This window comes from Empidonax traillii, unplaced genomic scaffold (genome assembly GCF_003031625.1).
Source record: "Empidonax traillii isolate 1590-97213 ecotype Southwest subspecies unplaced genomic scaffold, ASM303162v1 scaffold575:size619451, whole genome shotgun sequence".
Taxonomy (NCBI): domain Eukaryota; kingdom Metazoa; phylum Chordata; class Aves; order Passeriformes; family Tyrannidae; genus Empidonax; species Empidonax traillii.
In genome coordinates, this window is record NW_020955768.1 from 382,533 (window position 1) to 398,587 (window position 16,055).

The 16,055-nt window shown below is 56.0% G+C and overlaps 2 protein-coding genes across 3 annotated transcripts; both read left to right on the top strand.

Annotated features, from left to right (window-relative positions):
* The first annotated feature begins 705 nt into the window (after positions 1-705).
* On the top strand, positions 706-5,831 carry CCN5 (cellular communication network factor 5). 2 transcript variants are annotated; one of them, XR_003572802.1, is made up of 6 exons: positions 706-874; positions 2,824-3,040; positions 3,612-3,863; positions 4,051-4,244; positions 4,707-5,221; positions 5,367-5,831. XR_003572802.1 is itself a non-coding variant. In XM_027898047.1 (5 exons), the coding sequence occupies exons 1-5, from the start codon at positions 815-817 to the stop codon at positions 4,728-4,730; spliced, it is 747 nt and encodes a 248-aa protein (XP_027753848.1). In that variant the 5' UTR covers positions 706-814; the 3' UTR covers positions 4,731-5,269. The 2 variants fall into 2 exon arrangements, 1 of the variants encoding a protein (XP_027753848.1); XM_027898047.1 differs by lacking the exon at positions 5,367-5,831 and having other exon boundaries at positions 4,707-5,269.
* Positions 5,832-9,103: 3,272 nt separating this feature from the next.
* Positions 9,104-10,162, top strand: LOC114064719 (P2Y purinoceptor 1-like). The gene has a single exon (XM_027898027.1). It carries the CDS (start codon positions 9,104-9,106, stop codon positions 10,160-10,162), a length of 1,059 nt encoding a protein of 352 aa, XP_027753828.1.
* Positions 10,163-16,055: the final 5,893 nt, after the last annotated feature.

A 16,055-nucleotide genomic window follows, 5' to 3' on the forward strand; every position in this document is an offset into this window, starting at 1 on the left:
TTTGGAAGGGGGTTTGGTATTCCCACAGGCTGTCATGACCTCGTTAACAGCCTGACTGCAGCTAAGGAAGCAAAACCAAAGCAGGGAATTGAGGTGGCAATGGCAGAGCTCTGTCCGTGCTCCTCCCTGCCGGGCTCTGCCCTCCCTGCTCCGTGCCCTGCCTCCCAGGATCTGCAGAGCTGAGGGTGGGATTGCTGCTCAGGTGACTGAGAACCTGTTTCACAAAAGCAAAAGGAAGGGCAAAGAGGCTGGAGGGAGGGATGGGGTGTCATTCCTGGTTGCGTGATTTCGGTGCCATCCATCGGCACCCAGCCCCTCCTGCATGTTTGCCAACATGTAATAGCTGGGATCTAGCAGATGCCTGAAGGATATGGAAAGTCTGTGCACAGCCAGCAGGATCCATCCTTGGGCCACGAGGCATGGATCTTCCCTCCCAGTCATGGCTAGCAGCAAGGAGCTGGATCACCCCACCAGCCTGGCTCCTCAGCCCCTCTCCCCTGCTCCCCAGGGACAGCACAGAGTCCCTTCCCTTCGCTCACTGTCTCACTGGAAGCACATTCTCACCTTGAGGAGAGTGGAAATGGCAGCTGGAATGTGGGCTGGAAAGAAAAAGAAAGGGAAAAAAAAAAAAAAAAGAAAATCTTGAGGCTTGTCCAAACCTATTCATGTTTATATTGGAGCCTGTGAGTGACATCAGAGCAGGGAGAGTATAAACACCAGCAGGACCTACTCCGGGCTTTAAAACCTGCGAACACGGCGCTGCCTCCAAACTGCCTGGGGGGTGATGTGCTGAAGTGGCAGAGGGGAGAGCAGCATGAGGCTCCAGCTGGAGAAGCAGCTCCTCTTCCTCTCCCTCCTCTGCATCCTCTCCAAGGTAAGGGAGACGGGGCACTGGGGCAGCTTTAGCCTTACCTGGGGAGCACCAGGGTCGTGCAGGGAGGTCTGAGGTGTCCGGCGGCCAGGCTGTGTGGATGCAGCCCCACGGGGGGCACAGCTGTGCTTGGGAGAGATATTCCAGATTAAGCAGCAGGGTCTGAACGTTCCTGGGCCACAGGTTGCGCTGTGTGAGTTCCCTGGAGCACACAGGAATGACAGCAATGTGCTGTTTGCTCGCTGTCCCTGCAGCTCTCTGGGCTGTGCTACGTTCAGTCCCCTGGAGCCAGCGAGCAGCAGCTCGGCAGCAGTGGCTCCTGCAGGCTCCTCCATCCCCGCCCAGGCTCCCGAGGCAGGGGCCAAGCAGCCCTGGCATTACTCAGCTTTCCCTGCTTCTCGGCACGCTCACGCCAAGCCAATGCCTCTGACGGGATTTGGGTCGTTGTAGTGGTTTTATTATTTTTTATTTATTTTTTTTTTTCTCTTGGACTCTGTGTGAAGATATTTGCCTGAGCAGAGAACAGGAATGTTGAAAAGTTTGGGGCATCTCAGCTCCAAGTTAATTAGAGGTGCTGCTTGAATCCCTTCTGCGAGCAGGAATGTCGTGGCAACGCTGTGCCTATTTGAGTCCTTTCCCAGAAAGTTCAGGTCTCTGATAGGAGCCCCATCGTCATCTAAAGACAAGTAAATTACAAGGGGCAGAGGGAAATGGATTAATGGCTTGGCTAATCCTTCTAAAACATCGATTTGTAATAGCAACCTCCTGAAAGATGAAAAATGCCCTTGGCTGCCTGTGACAGAGAAATTATTCTTGCCCCAGGTGCTTGTGAGAGTCACCAAAGGCCCTTGTGCTGCCAGCCCAAACCTGGCCACCACAGACAGTCCCTTGGTCCCTGCCAGAGGTCTCTCTCTGGTTTCTGACACATTAATAATGCTGCTCATTGATAGAACTAGAACAAGACCCAGCCCATTTTGGATGTATTTAATCTCTACTTGCTGGCACTGACAGCCCCATAAAAGACTGAATGGCTGCAAATGGGAAACAGCACACCAGCACCTACCTCTTTGTCTGACTGGTCATGTCAGACCTGATGCCACTGGGAGGGAACTGCAAATGAAAGGAAAATGGTACCTAAAACCTGGGGGGCTCAGAGCTACCAGGGGGCTCACATGCACTGCCAGGCCAGTACTGGCAAGGAATTCAGTCCCAAACTGCAGAGCCAGCTCTCTTGGCTTTGGGCTCTGCATGCAACAGCCCCGTGGGATATGGCACGAGGGGAGCACAAGAGCTGCCTGTAAAAGCAGAGTGTGCCGGGGTGGTTGTGCAAGCAGGACGAGCTGACAGGATAAACACCCCCCTGCCCAGGTGAACTCCTGTGGGCACATCCCTGGCAGACAGCTGGCTCAGCAGTGCACAGTCCTGCCAAAGTGATTACCCAGTCTAGCCAGGAGGGAAAACACAGCTCCCAGTCCATGGAAACGTGCCCATCTCCAGGCCCCTCGCCGGGGCCAGGCCAGGTGAGGATCCAGCAGCCAGGGACAAGCAGAGGATGCAAGTCCTGTTTCTTGGCACAAAGGAGAGCATGGGGCAGGCTGCTTTCCCTTCCTCCCTCTGGGCTGCTTGGGGCTGCTGAGCTCATTAAATAACCATCACTGCACAGGAGCTCCACCTTGTAGCTCCATTCTCCTCCTGTGTATTCGGAGCAGTGGTACATTTAAGACCCAGCCTTGCAGGGTGCTGAGCATCCTTGATTCTCCCTGGTTTTCCATAGGTGCCCTTCAAAGGGGACAGTAGGTTTCCAGGCTGCTTCACCATATTCCTATGGATTTGCAGAGCCTCCCTCCACTGAAAATCTGCCCTTGTGATTGAGAGGTTACCTGGCTGTTCCAGTGACTTCCCTGTCAGCCAAACCCAACCTGTCTGGACTCAGCAATGTCTTTGCTCCACAGGTGTGTGCCCAGCTGTGCCGGAGACCATGCTACTGCCCCTGGGTGCCACCCCGCTGCCCCCGCGGGTCCCCCCTGGTCCTGGATGGCTGTGGCTGCTGCAAGATCTGTGCCCGGCGCCTGGGGGAGCCCTGTGACTTCCTCCACGTCTGCGACCAGAGCCAGGGCCTCGTCTGTGACTACAGCACGGCACCTGCCGGGACAGCAGGCACCTGCAACTGTGAGCACAGGGGAGCCCCTTCCCCCCGGGGATGCCCCCACACCCCAGTTCCACCCGTGGCCACCCAGCTGGCTACAGGCAGCCCACAGCACTTTCAGGGAAGTGGCTGAGACTAGGAAAGCAGCTTTTCTGAGGAACTCACACACAGCTTGGCCATTAGGCTGTGCTGTTTTCTGACTGAGGATTCAGGGTGGTTTGAGGGAGGATGGGTCCTGGGGATGCTGCAGTCACCCAGCCAGGGTTGGAGCCTGGTGATCCTGCAGAGAAACCTCAGAGGAACTTTGTCTAGCCTGGAAACCCTGAAGGCAGGGTCAGAGCCAAAGGGCAGGGGGTTTCCCACCAGCTAGTGAGCTGATCCTTTGAAAAAACAGAGAGATGAGGAGGGAAGGCAGGAAAGGGGAGGAGGTTTGGTGATGAACATGCTGCTGCACACCCATGTCTGCCCCACATACCTCCCAGTCACTTCTGTGGCCCCTCTACATCAGTCCCTTCGTGCCAGCCCCACAGTTACCCCAGCGGCCCCCTCTGCCACTCACATCTCTGTCACTCTGTCCCTGTCTGTCACCTGCAGTCGAGGATGACGAGGAGGGCTGTGAGGTGAACGGCCGGGTCTACCGAGACGGAGAAGTTTTCCAGCCCAGCTGCAAACTCCAGTGCCGCTGCCTGGACGGGGGGTTCACCTGCATCCCACTGTGCCAGGAGGACGTGCGGCTGCCCACCCCGGACTGCCCCTACCCACGGCGCGTGGAGATCCCCGGCAAGTGCTGCCCTGAGTGGATCTGCGAAGCCCACGACCAGCACCTCCTCCGGGACGCCAGGGCAGGTAAGATGCAGGGCACCTCCAGGGAGGGGATGGCCAGGCAGGTGTCTAGGGATGGCGCCTTCACCCCAGGCTGTGAAACATCAGCAGGAGACACCTCACCCCACATTCCTCTGCCCGCAGCACCGCAGGGCAAATGCCCAGAGCCTGGCTCCAGCCACCCTTTATCCCCTCCTCTCTTTTCTTTCAGCCCCCAGGCCAGTGTCCCCACTGCTGCCATACCCCTGCCAGGAGTGGGGCACAGAGTGGAGCGCCTGCTCGGCCACCTGTGGCGTGGGCTTTGCCACCCGCGTGTCCAACCAGAACCGCTACTGCCGGCTGGAGACCCAGAGGCGGCTCTGCATGCTCAGCCCCTGCCCCGCCCTGCCCGCGGCATTCCCGGCGGTGAGTGAGGGTGGAGCTGGGGGGGTGACAAAGGGGAGAGCCACCCAACACCAACCACGAGACCCCCACTTAACTGCGGGCACCCCATCACCCCTCCTCGGCCTTGAGCTGAGAGTGTCTCAGGGACAGATAAACCATCTCCTGAAACTCAGCTGGGGAAACACCTGATGGCAGGTGCAGACCTGAATTTTGGCGTCTCTGGATGTCTGAATCCAGGAGCACCCTGGAACCCGCACAGGTGAGCTCGGCCTGCCCCTGTAGCCAGAGATGCATTTGCAGCTCCTGCCTGGCTCCCTGGGCACACTCCAGAGGTGGTTCTGCCACCCCTTTACTAGCCTGGCACAGCCCCAGTGTGAACAGGGTGTAAACCAGCCTTGCTGCCACATGCCCCTCCTCCCCAGACGTAGAGAACACGCCACATCCTGCTCTATCTCCCCATCATTCTCCACTGTGCCTTTCCAGAGGGGAAGAGGAGGTCGTTTGTAGCTGTGCCCACCCTGGTTTCATCCCGGAGCCAACGCCTCATCCCGGCAAAGAGTCTGGCACAAACCTATGGCATTGTGGTTTTGGTGAAGATGGAGAAACTAGAGAAGTCTCCATCAGGAAACTAGAGAAGAACTGATGGAGTTTGGCTGCAAAGGAGGCTGGAAATAGAGAACAAGACCCCCCTCTCACTTGGCACCTGCCTCCTCTGTGCACCCCGCTGACCCAGGCAGGATTGGTGGGCAGCATTCCCGAGTTTCTTAGGCTGAATGAAATGGGAAATGGGGAAACCCTGCCCCAAGCATGAACCCACCCAAGAGGCCAGGAATCGCTCCTCTCCTGGATCACTGGAGCTCCTGCAGAGGTGATGCTGCTCCTCCAGCACACCGTGCAGCTCTGCTCTGCAGGGACTGCAGGAGAGGCCATCTCCAGCACCTGGAAGCCCGAATCCCTGGAGGGAACCCTCATGCCCTGGCCTCCCAGGGAAGGAGCAGGTACATCAGGCTGCACCCCACAAGTCGCTGCCGCGCCAGGCTGAGCCGCTCCACGATACCCACCCCGCCACCAGCGGCTCCTTCCTGGGCACGGGCAGGGCCCTCCTGTTGGCAGCTCTAATTCACCTTCCCTGCATCCCTCCAGAGCAAACACGAGCCTTCCCGCTCTCCTCCTGGCCTCCTGCTCTCCCAGGCGCTGGCGGTCTGGCAGGGCTGCGGCGAGCGGGGAGCTCAGACGGAGACACCGTCCCGCGGCACCAGACATACCGCCCGCCATCCAAGCACATTCCCTGCGAGCCCAGGCCAAAGGAAAAGCAGGGGAAAAAAGGGAAAACAAAATCGCCGAGATGAGTGGGAGCCGCCTCCCGACGGGCTGGGGCTGCTCCAGCTGTGCAGGAGTCGGCGCAGGAGAGCTGCTCCAGCTGCGCTTTCCCTCAGCAGGAACCCTTGGGGCGATGGAAAACGGAACCCAAATGCCCTCTAACGGCACCAGCGTGCAGAGGGAACGCTCCACAGCAGGCAGAGAGGGGCAGCTGCAAGGAGCGGTGGCGTAGGTGACACGTCCAGGTGAAATCCGGACCTCTTAGATGGGTATTTCTGGAACTAAAAAATAAAGGCGTGCTCATCCAGCTTGTCTTGTGCATCTTGAGCCCAGCCCAGCCGCTCACGGCCAGCTTGAAAGCTCCCACAGCCTGGGAGCACCTCAATTCAGGCTGCTTAGATGTAAGAGGAGAAAAGAAAAAAGAAAAAACCATTGTGAATCAAAGCACTGAACACATTATTACAGCATATCCTATCCTGGATTCAGTCATGACCCTTTGCTGATGAGCTCCATCAGCTCTGCCGACGGGACCAGCCCTGCCCACAGCAGTGCCCAGGTCTCTGTGCAGGGTTGGGATGTGCAGGACAGCACTGGCTGCCCTGCTGCATCTGCAGCTCCTCAGCATCCTAAAAATCAGTGCCCAAACTCCCTTGTGACTCATTTCCCGCTCCTGCCAGGCCCACACCTCCTCTGCTCCCCCCAGACTGGGATTCCCCCAGCATCCTGTCACCATTGCCACCAGCTGACTGTCCTCCCAACCCAGGGACAGATTTGGAGGTGCAGGGGCAAAAGGCCAAAAGGAGAGGGTGCTCTCCTCTCCATCCCAGGGAAAAGCTTCCTCACCAGCAGCAAGAAAGGCAGCAGGGCCAAGGCAGCTGCTCACCCACTCCCCTGGGCTCTGCAAGGGCTGGAAATAAAACTGGAGTCAAGGATGCCTTTCAGGCACTTGTGAGGGGGGAGGAGAAACAAGAAGAAACCTCACTGCTTGTGCAATAAAACGTTGCTTACAAAGAGAATTATTTAGTGTGATCATCTGGTGCTCAGCCTGAGTTCAAATCATTGATTCTGTTTGATACAGGGGATATGGTGAACCCCCTTCAGGCAGCAAATCACAGAGCAAACACCTTTGGTTGGCTTTTTCAGTTCTGTGATGGCTGTGCCAAGAAAGTGATGACACAAGGCTCATGCAGACTTTAAAACTACAGTGTTCCTCAACTGACATGGATAAAACATGTTGAGTGTCCTGAAAATCCTGTTTTTAAGCCAGTTCTTGTTTGAATTTGTTGGGACTTGGCCACCACGGCCGGGTGAACTGCTGGCAGGGCTGTCACCCCCTCCCAGATCCTGCCCAGCCACCTCTGGGTGATGGTCAAAATCAAAAGATCACTTTTTAAGAAGCAACCTGTAATTCTCACCTCGAACAAATGACTCAGTGCACCTCTGCTATAATTGTCGTTTTTTTTTTTTTTTTCCCCTGCAGGATGCCACTTCTCCCCGATTCACTAAGCAGAAAACATCTAAATAATGAATTAATGATTCCAAATAAATCAGAGTTATTTCTCCGTAAGAATAGGGGGGAAAGCAACTCTTGCAATTTGATTGCCAGTCTCACAATATTTGCCATTCCCTCTAAAGCCCTGCTACCCTGGAAACACAGCTATTTGAGGCTCACGTTTATGACAGTCTCTGACGCAGGGTCCTGTCTTTGCCTGCTCGTGGGGGGGATCCGCAGGTGATTTTGGTAACCTGTAAAGATAAAAATCTCGGAACCAGAAGAAAATTCACCCTTATCCTTAAGGCCTAAGGCCACAACTTGCACACAGACACAGCGTGGATTTGCCAGCCACACTCCCGAGCCAGTGGTGAGCAGCAGATCACGGCTCAGAGAGGGCTGAGAAAGGGCTGGATGAGCCCCTCATTAGAGCAAAACACCTTCAGAAACTGAGCACAAGAGTGCAGTGCTCAATTTTAAAAAATTGGGCCTTGTTTAAATTTTCCTGGAAGCCCATCACTGAGGTTATCTGCTTGCAGGAGCTCACCCCATGGAAACAGCTTCTTCAATCTGCCACTCCACCATGCCTGTAGCGCTGAGATTTTATTACAAAGGCAGGAAATAACAGACAGCATTTCCCATCAGTTATCTGCTCCAGCAAGCACTTTTTGAAGTAGGCAATGATACTCCCAAAAAGCAGCTACCACCACCCCATCTGCGTCTTGGGCTTCCTCACCCTGTCCCTGAACTGCCACGCCCGAGGATGGTCCAGTGGAGATGTCCGGCTGCTCCCGAGGAGGGACAGACAGCCGGGATGGCTCGGCAGGACCCACCCCTCCTCCTCCCCCCCGGCAGTTGAGCTATCAGCCTCCTCCCACCCCCTGCTTTGATTCAGCTCCAGGAAAGCAGGTGGACGTTGCCCTTCCTGGGCCTGGCCCTTTTCACCTGAAGTTGTTTTCCCAAAGTTGTTTTTTCGTGTGGTTTGCCAGGGTAAACCCTGCTGATTACTGCCCTGTCGATTCCCAGGCCTGGAGATATAGAGTTATTTCTGGTCCCGTTTATGAAGCAGCAGCTGCTCAGCAATGCAGTTGAGGCTGCCTTTCCTTGGGGTCTGCTTTGGGGTCGCTGGTTTTAGCTCTTACCCCAATTTCACAGTGTCTGGGTGTGTCCTGTGTGACACCCCCTGCGACAGGGAAGGCAGGAGAGGAAGGTCACCGCCCATCTTGCATGTTTAGACCCCGCGTGGGTCTAAACCACTCAAAGGAGGCGGGGGAAAAGGGGAGTTGTATTTAGGGATGGATAAAGAACTAGGCAGCAGGGCCAGCTGTATCGCAGAGACAGCTCTTCAGCAGGGAGTGGGGCTCACTGCTGCCCGTGCTGGGGACAGGCAGCCTGCCACACCTCTGCCTGCTGGCACTGCCAGTGCCACCAGCTCTGCCGGAGCAGGAATGGCAGCACAAGCCCCGTGGGATGCTGCCAGTCTCTGCCTTAGCTCTGCTGCTGGTATTTCTGAGTGCTGGGGCCAGGAGAAAGGCTGTCAGGAATGGAAGTCCCAGGCCAGCTCATGGAGGGAAGGCTTCCAGCCCCTCAGCCTGGAAAACTGGGAGATTTCTCTTCACCCCAAGCAGGACAGGACAGGAACGAGCTGAAAGCATCATCCCTCCTCATCAGACATCTCTGCAGCAGAGACCCTCTCCCGCCTCCCTGCTCCCTGCCTCCCGCTCCCTCCAGGCACACACAGCACCCAAAATAGCCAGGGGGCTGCGGTGTCCCTGGCGCCCGGCTCAAAATATCTGAAGTGTGCTGGTGGGAGGCGCCGAAGGAGTGGCAGGAGCCACCACCACCACCACCCATGCTCTGTGCTGGGGCCGCCCTCACCACATCCTCCCTGGGCTCTGGGGAAAAGCCCAGCACTGCAAAGGCCCACGCCAGGTTCAGCAGGAGCGGGGAGGGGAGGGCAGCCACAGCCCGTGCCAGAGGACACGCCGCTGCCAGGGCTGGCTCTGGGCACAGCGCTGCTGAACCGACCCGGCTGTGGGCACCGGCACCTCCGAGCGCTAGCACGGCCATGGCAGCTGCCACGTGGCCCGGCAATGGCAGCGGGGCTCCGTGCCCTGTGGATGCCGCCTTCGCCCAGCGCTTCCTGCCCGCCGTGTACCTGACAGTGATCCCGCTGGGGCTGGTGGGCAACGGGATGGGGCTGTGGCACTTCTGCACAGGGGCACGGCAGGGCGCCCGCCAACCCCTCAGCCTGCTGGTGGGCAACCTGGGGCTGGCAGACCTGCTGTACGTCAGCACCCTGCCCTTCCTCGTCAGCTACTACCTGCGGGGCAGAGTGTGGCTCTTCGGGCGGGGCTGGTGCCAGACCACCCGCAGCCTCTTCCACCTCAACCTCTACGCCAGCATCGGCTTCCTCACCTGCATCAGCGTGCACCGCTACCTGGGCATCGTGCACCCGCTGAAGGCGCGGGGCAGGTGCCAGGGGGCCGCCTCCTCGGTGTGGCTCAGCGTGGCTGTCTGGGCCTGGGTCGTTGCCCAGGTGGCTCCTGACCTTGCCTTCAGCAAGACGGACGGCACGGGCACGCGGTGCCACGACACGACGGGGCGCAGCAGCCTGGACGAGTACCTGCCCTACACCCTGGCCGTCACCGTGACCGGGTTCATCGTCCCCTTCCTCATCATCATCGGCTGCTACTGCCACGTGGTGCTGGTGCTCTGCAGGAACGACACCATGGACCTCGAGCTCAGGAGGAGAAGCATCAGGCTGGTGGTTCTCGTGATGGTTCTCTTCTCCATCTGCTTCCTCCCCTACCACATCTTCAGGAACCTCAATTTGCTGTCTCGTGTCTGGCAGCTGCAAGGGTTCTGCACGCAGGCTTCAAAGAACATCTACATTTCCTACCAGGTGACCCGGGGCCTGGCCAGCCTCAACAGTGCCCTCAACCCCCTGCTCTACGTGGTCACGGGCAGGGACTGCGTGTCACGAATGAGGAGCATCCGACAAAGAGCCCGACAGCGGCTGGGGACCACCTTCAGCAGGAATACCTCTTGCCAGGCAGATCAGAGGAAGGGGAGCACAATTCTTTGTAAGGAGGAGGCTTCTGATGCTCTCCGAGGTACCCAGTGACACCCCCCCTACACGAAGGATGCACCACTTCAGCTTGTGCTTGGCCCCTTCCTGGGAGCAGCGCCCACACTGACACCTCTTTTGCAGAGAAGGTGACTGCAGCATCATGGGCTCCCATCTCACACGAGGGATAGACAGGATTGTCAGCTTTGGAGAGCAAACTGGGATCAGGTTTTAAGAGCAAAGCTACTCAACCCGACCATTTTGCCTACAGCACACCTGGAGATGGAAAGAGATGAGCATCACGTTTGCTCCAGTCCAGAAATATTTCTCTCCAGCCCCCAGTGCAGCAGTCTGAGCTGGTAAACGTGCCCCTCCTTCCTGGACACTCAGCAAGCTCCTCAATGAGTGAGGGATTGGAAGGGGATGATGCCTTGTCCCCCTGCTGCATCCCCTTTCACCCACTGGACATGTTTGAGAAAGGATTCCCTCTTTCACCTAAGGAGGGGACACTACCTGCATCACAGGACAGATGAGAGGGTGGGTTTTTTTGCAGAGTGCTTTAGAAATGGAAATATTCATTTAAAAAGTCAGGTTTTAAATACATGACTAAGCTGTACCAGTTTCTGGGCTAGTTGTTCCTGGGTGACTGAGCTGTTTCAGGATCTGTGGGATCCTCTACTGCCTACTTCCTTTGCAGAAGTAAAAAGATTTTTAGCATTTCTCACTCTCTCTTGGAAGAACAAACAGCAGACACCGACAAATGGGCATTTTAAAGTTTTTGGAGGCTGTTGGTCGGGGCTTTATTTTGGAAGGCAAACGACTGCGATAGCTTGAACTGCTGCTCACAGCAGGCAAATCCCGGGAGAATCTGCAAATCCTCAGGTGGGTGATTGCATCTGCTTGCCGGGGGACTGGATGTGACTCGTAAAAATGAGACCTGCACAAACAGAGAAGCGGAATTTGGTGGTGAGGGCAGTGTCATCAGCTGGGACTGGGGGATCTCAGCCTCGGGGCGGGGAGTGTTTTTCACTCCGGGCGTTTTCCCACCACCAACAGCTCAAACGTTTCGCTTCCCTCAGAGAAACGATGTGATTTGCGACAAACAGCCCTTGCAGCCCGGCTGGAGGAAGTGGGTTGGGAGTCAAAATCAGCTCATTCTGCGAAAGTGCTGGCCCGCAGCCCCTTCCTGGGAGCATCCCCCACGCACCGACACCCGCTTTGCCCTTTGCCTGACATTTCCCTCTGCCGGTTCCTCTCACAGCCCCACCTTTGCTGCGGCGTGGAGGGAGCACGGCTGGATTTCAGCGCAGTTAACGTGTCTAAAGTGCCAATAAAACACCTCCTGCTTTCAGCTGCGAGTCGTCTGGCTTCTTTTAAAGCTTTGTGGGAATTAGGGAACCAGGGAGGGCCTGTGGGCTGGAGCAGGGAGTGATGATGATGATGAGCATCCCAGTGCTGTGCAGACAGGGAGCTGGGAGAGTGCAGGCAGCCAGCAGAGTGATCTGGGACAGGCGTGCACTGAGGTCTGTGCCCAGACTCTGCTCAGCACCACTCAGGGGACCAGCTGAGGGCCCTGTAGGAAGTGCCAGCAAACTCTGCTCTTGCCCTCTGCGTCTCTGTGCCCAGATCCATCTTCTCCAGTGCCCCCTCACATCACAGTTAATGATGATTTAAAGATCTGTATCCTGAGAAGCATCTCTGAGTCCCAGGGACATTTGCAGCCATAAATCTGCTCACTTTTCTTTGTCTTGCATCTGTCAAATCAGCAAAAGCCAGCAAGGATCTGTGTGTTGGGCCGATGTCTCAGATAACTGGGGTAGGATTATTTGGGTTTGAATCTCCTGCTTTGCAGTCCCCTTCATTCTCAGACAATGCTGTTTCCCCCTGTGAACTGGGTGAGGGGGTAACGAGCTCCTTCCCTTCACTGGCTGTGTGTGTCATTAAAGGCCTTTGGCACTTGAGCTTCTTCACAGCTGGTGGTGGGACAACAAAGCAGCCCTCAGTCCTTCAGCCCTCCTTCCCCCAGGGTTTCTTCCTCTTGTTGTGCTGTGGTTACATCCTGAACCATCACCTCTTTTGGGCTCCTGCCTTATGATGAGCTGAACGTCCTTCTTCCCCTCCCTTGCCCATGTGTTGTCAGGCTTTGAAGGTGCCTAAAATCACGTGAGAGGAGCCCCACCTGCACGTTTTGCTGCCTGCTTTTCACACAGCCTCTCTGTCACAGCAGAGTGGAGCAATGATCTTATCTGCCAAATAAAACTGAAAGCAGATTTTTAACTCCTTTACGCAGATTAGACCCAACCAATAAATCCAACGTGGTGGGAATTCTCGTGCTGACATTAATGGGATCAGGATCAAGCATGGGAATTTGGCAGCATTTCTCGCTTCATTAAATAAACCCCTCTTGCTTGAGGATTTGTTGCAATCACAGTCAAGATTTGTTATGTTACAGAGAACTTTTGAGCTGACAAGCCAGGGAAGCCAGTCAGGCAGAAATAACAGGCACACGTACAGATGCACAGATGTGCAACCACCTTTTCCCTCCAGAATGCAAAACCATTTTTCTTGGCATGCAAAACACTCTACAGGAAGAGAATATCACTATCAGCAGCACTTAAATGCATAGAACTCAACTCTGATTAATTCTTTGTTTCATTTTGCAGAGACTGGCTAAAACCTGGCTCTGACTGAGCTCCCCCACTCAATTCAGGGGTGTTGGTATGGCCAGTGAAGCCCTGATTGCTAAACAAGTGTGGGTTGGCTGCCCTGTGCTGAGAACACGAGTTTATACCTTTGTGCCAGAGATTTCCAGAGGCAGGGAGAGCAGGAGCTGATGCAGAAAGGGCTGGGGGTGCCGGGGCCTTTGCTGTGGAGCTGAGATGGTGCACAGCGTCCCTGTTGGGCAAACAGGACAATGCCACAGCGTGAGAGCCCCCAGGCCCGGGTGAGGTGTGAAAACCCCGAGTGGAGCTGGAGGAGAAGCAGCAGGAGGAGGAGGAGGAGGCTCCCACAAGACTCAGCTCCCCTTTCCTCCAGGCAGCAGGCAGTGGGACTCTGTGGAACATCTCTTATGGCGTGGTGGGAGGCTGCAGTGTGCACACAGAAAGGGATGAGTCACTCAGGTCACTAATGAAAGGTCACAGCATCCTCAGAAGTATTTATTTCTTCAGCAAAACAATTTCATCGCTAAAGTACCTTTGGCTGCAGCGATAACAGACCTTACAGGTTATGTTATTTACCAAGGATATCGATCAGACTGGGAAGGAATGGTAGATGCAATTACTCAAGGTGGCCTGGAAAAACTGGTAAATATACCAGGCCTGGGTGCTGTTGGTGAAGATTTTAATAACAATGAAAAATGAGAGTCTTTGTCTGCACCGTGAGGAGTGTTTTGGCATCCGGGAGACCAACAGCTTGCGAGGAAGAGCAAATCACAGAAACAGGGCCACACTTAGCGTGACTGTGTGAAGCCATCAGTCTGATAGTACTCCTGCAGTGCGTGCAGTTATAAATAGGTGATGCCGTGCCGCGTGGGACCCGGGGAGCGGGCGGGCTGAGCATCAACACGCATTGGTATGTGCGCTGCACAGCGACTGCGGCGGCACCCGCGGCCAGGGCTCGCTCCTGGAAGACTTGCCGAGCCCCGCCTTAAAGGCTCTGTGCTGCTTCTCACACCATCCCTCGGCAGCGAGCCCTGCCTGCCCCTCGCCATCAGTGCAGGTGGCAGCACAGGAGCGGGGCAGTGAGGAGCCCCCGGGAGCTGCCCTGGGCACCACGGCCTGTGCTGCCTCCCCAGCATCCTGGGAGGAGACTGGCCTTTGAATTCCACCCACCAACAGGAGACACACAGGTCCGATGTGGCTCCCTGAGGAGCCCTTCGTGCCAAAGCACAGCGCAGCCAGCGGGAAATTCTTCTGCTTGTTTGGGCTCCTGGGCAAAAAGTTTACCCCAGGGAGCATCAGAGAGCTCCCAGGCTTCCCAGGGGCACCACAGCTTCTCCTCAGAGAGGCTGCTTCCACGCTGTGCAGAGAAACATCCAAGGACAGGAGACAGATTAACTCTGTCCTGGCTGCCTTTGCTCTGATGGGGAGGTTGCTGCTCGGCAGAGCTGGGGATAATCACACAGCACAGTTCCCAGTGCCAGCACAGCCCACCCTGCAGCACCACCAGTCCAGGCACAGCAGTGAGAAAGTGTCCTGGCACTGGGAAGGTGCTGGCATAGAGGAGAGCTCAGGGATAGGTTCACTGGTGGTGATGCCAAGAGCCAGACACTGTCACTGAATTGTTCCTTGGGTTTGGAGGCAAAAATGTCCCTTTCAAAGTGTGCAGTGGTGGGAAGGCCACACAGTGCCACGCTGAGAGGCCAGGGGAGATGGGGATGCAGAGCTCCTGTGGGATGCTGCTCATCCAGGAGCCTGGAGCTGCCCAAGAACCCCATGGGCCTGCAATACCCATCATGAGGTGCTGCACCTTCCCCAGGGCAGTTTCATAACTCCTCATCCCAATATTTACTGCCAGCAGCTCTGGTCAGCCCCAGTGGGAGTAAACCCAGCAGCATAGAAGGCAGGAGGAGGGTTTATTTTCCTTTCCATGGGTGAGGAGCAGAGGGTGTTTCATGGATAAACCATCAGACTCATCCTGGGAGTGCAGGGCACATCATCTCCCGAAGCCACGGCACAGGGTGAGCACTGGGCTGCGGTCACATCAGCACCCTCAAATCCCAGGCTGGGGGAAGCTCACAGCTCTCATCTGCCTCCACAAAGGGGACTGTTGGCATGCAGTTCCCAGGTTTGAACCCCCAGACTCATGGCCTGAGTCTGTGCCTGGCCCTGTGTGGAGGTGCCTTGGGGGGTACCTGGATGAGCAGCACGTCAGCATCTCGGCTCCAACCCCAAGAGACTCTCAAACAAAGGACCTAAAAGTCAGCTAAATATTTCAGAGCCCAGAGAAGCCTCTGATTTATTTTTTCCATTTAGCTCAGGTGGTTTGCCTGCCTCCAGAAAAGCCTACTGCTAATTAGATTCCCTCTTAACTGATTCATGGCAGATCTGCCTCCCGGTGCCTGGAACAGCTGGGATTCCTGTGCTGCTGTTTGCTGTGCCCCAGGGACACCACACAGCCCCCTGAACGCGGCTGGGAAGAAAGGGCCAGGGCTGAAGCAGGGCACAAGCAGCTGGGCCAGGCATACACGAGGATATTTTTGCATTTTCAGTTCATAGAGGATGTTTCTCATCTCCCCAGTTAGTCCTTCTGGAGAAAACCCTGGAGAGAAGCAACTAAAAACCCCTCTGCATGTAAACAAGACTTGGTAAAATCTGCAGTTTTGAGGTGGAGGATTAAATAAGTCCCCAACACAGTGCTTGCACTGCAGGAGAAGACAAATATTTTCGTTTCATTCTGTTCATTCCCCACTGGGAACCTGCTGTGCTCTCAGGCATGGGCATCTGGGAACATTTCACAGGGCATTTACAGCTCTATCAGCTGGGAAATCGCTTGTGGCCCCAAAGCTGGAGCCGTTCTGGCCAGTGGAGCCAGGGACCAGCCCTGGAGCATCGCTGGCAGGGGGAGAAAAATGCATCTTGGAGGAATCAAGCCCTGAATATTGAAATAAGTTGGTGCCTGGCTGGGAAGCTCAATCAGCCCCTCCACGCCGGTTCCCTGAGCTTGAGGGGTGGAACAGGAAAGGACATCTTGAGTTTTACTAACAAATGCATTTTTTTTCCCCAGCTGAAGTGCTGGGGCCAGTTTGTTTCCTACCAGGTTATTTTTATCAGCCATTTGCTGTAAATTGTCTGCCTGGGAAGCAGAGCCCCCAGGGCTGCCACAGCTCCCGTGGCAGGGAGAGCCGGAGCCCACCCGGGACGGGACCCACAGCCATTCCTGCCTGGATGGTGCTGCCTCCTGCCCCACCAGCCTGTGTGGCAGGGGTGAAGCTGTCACTGGGGAACCC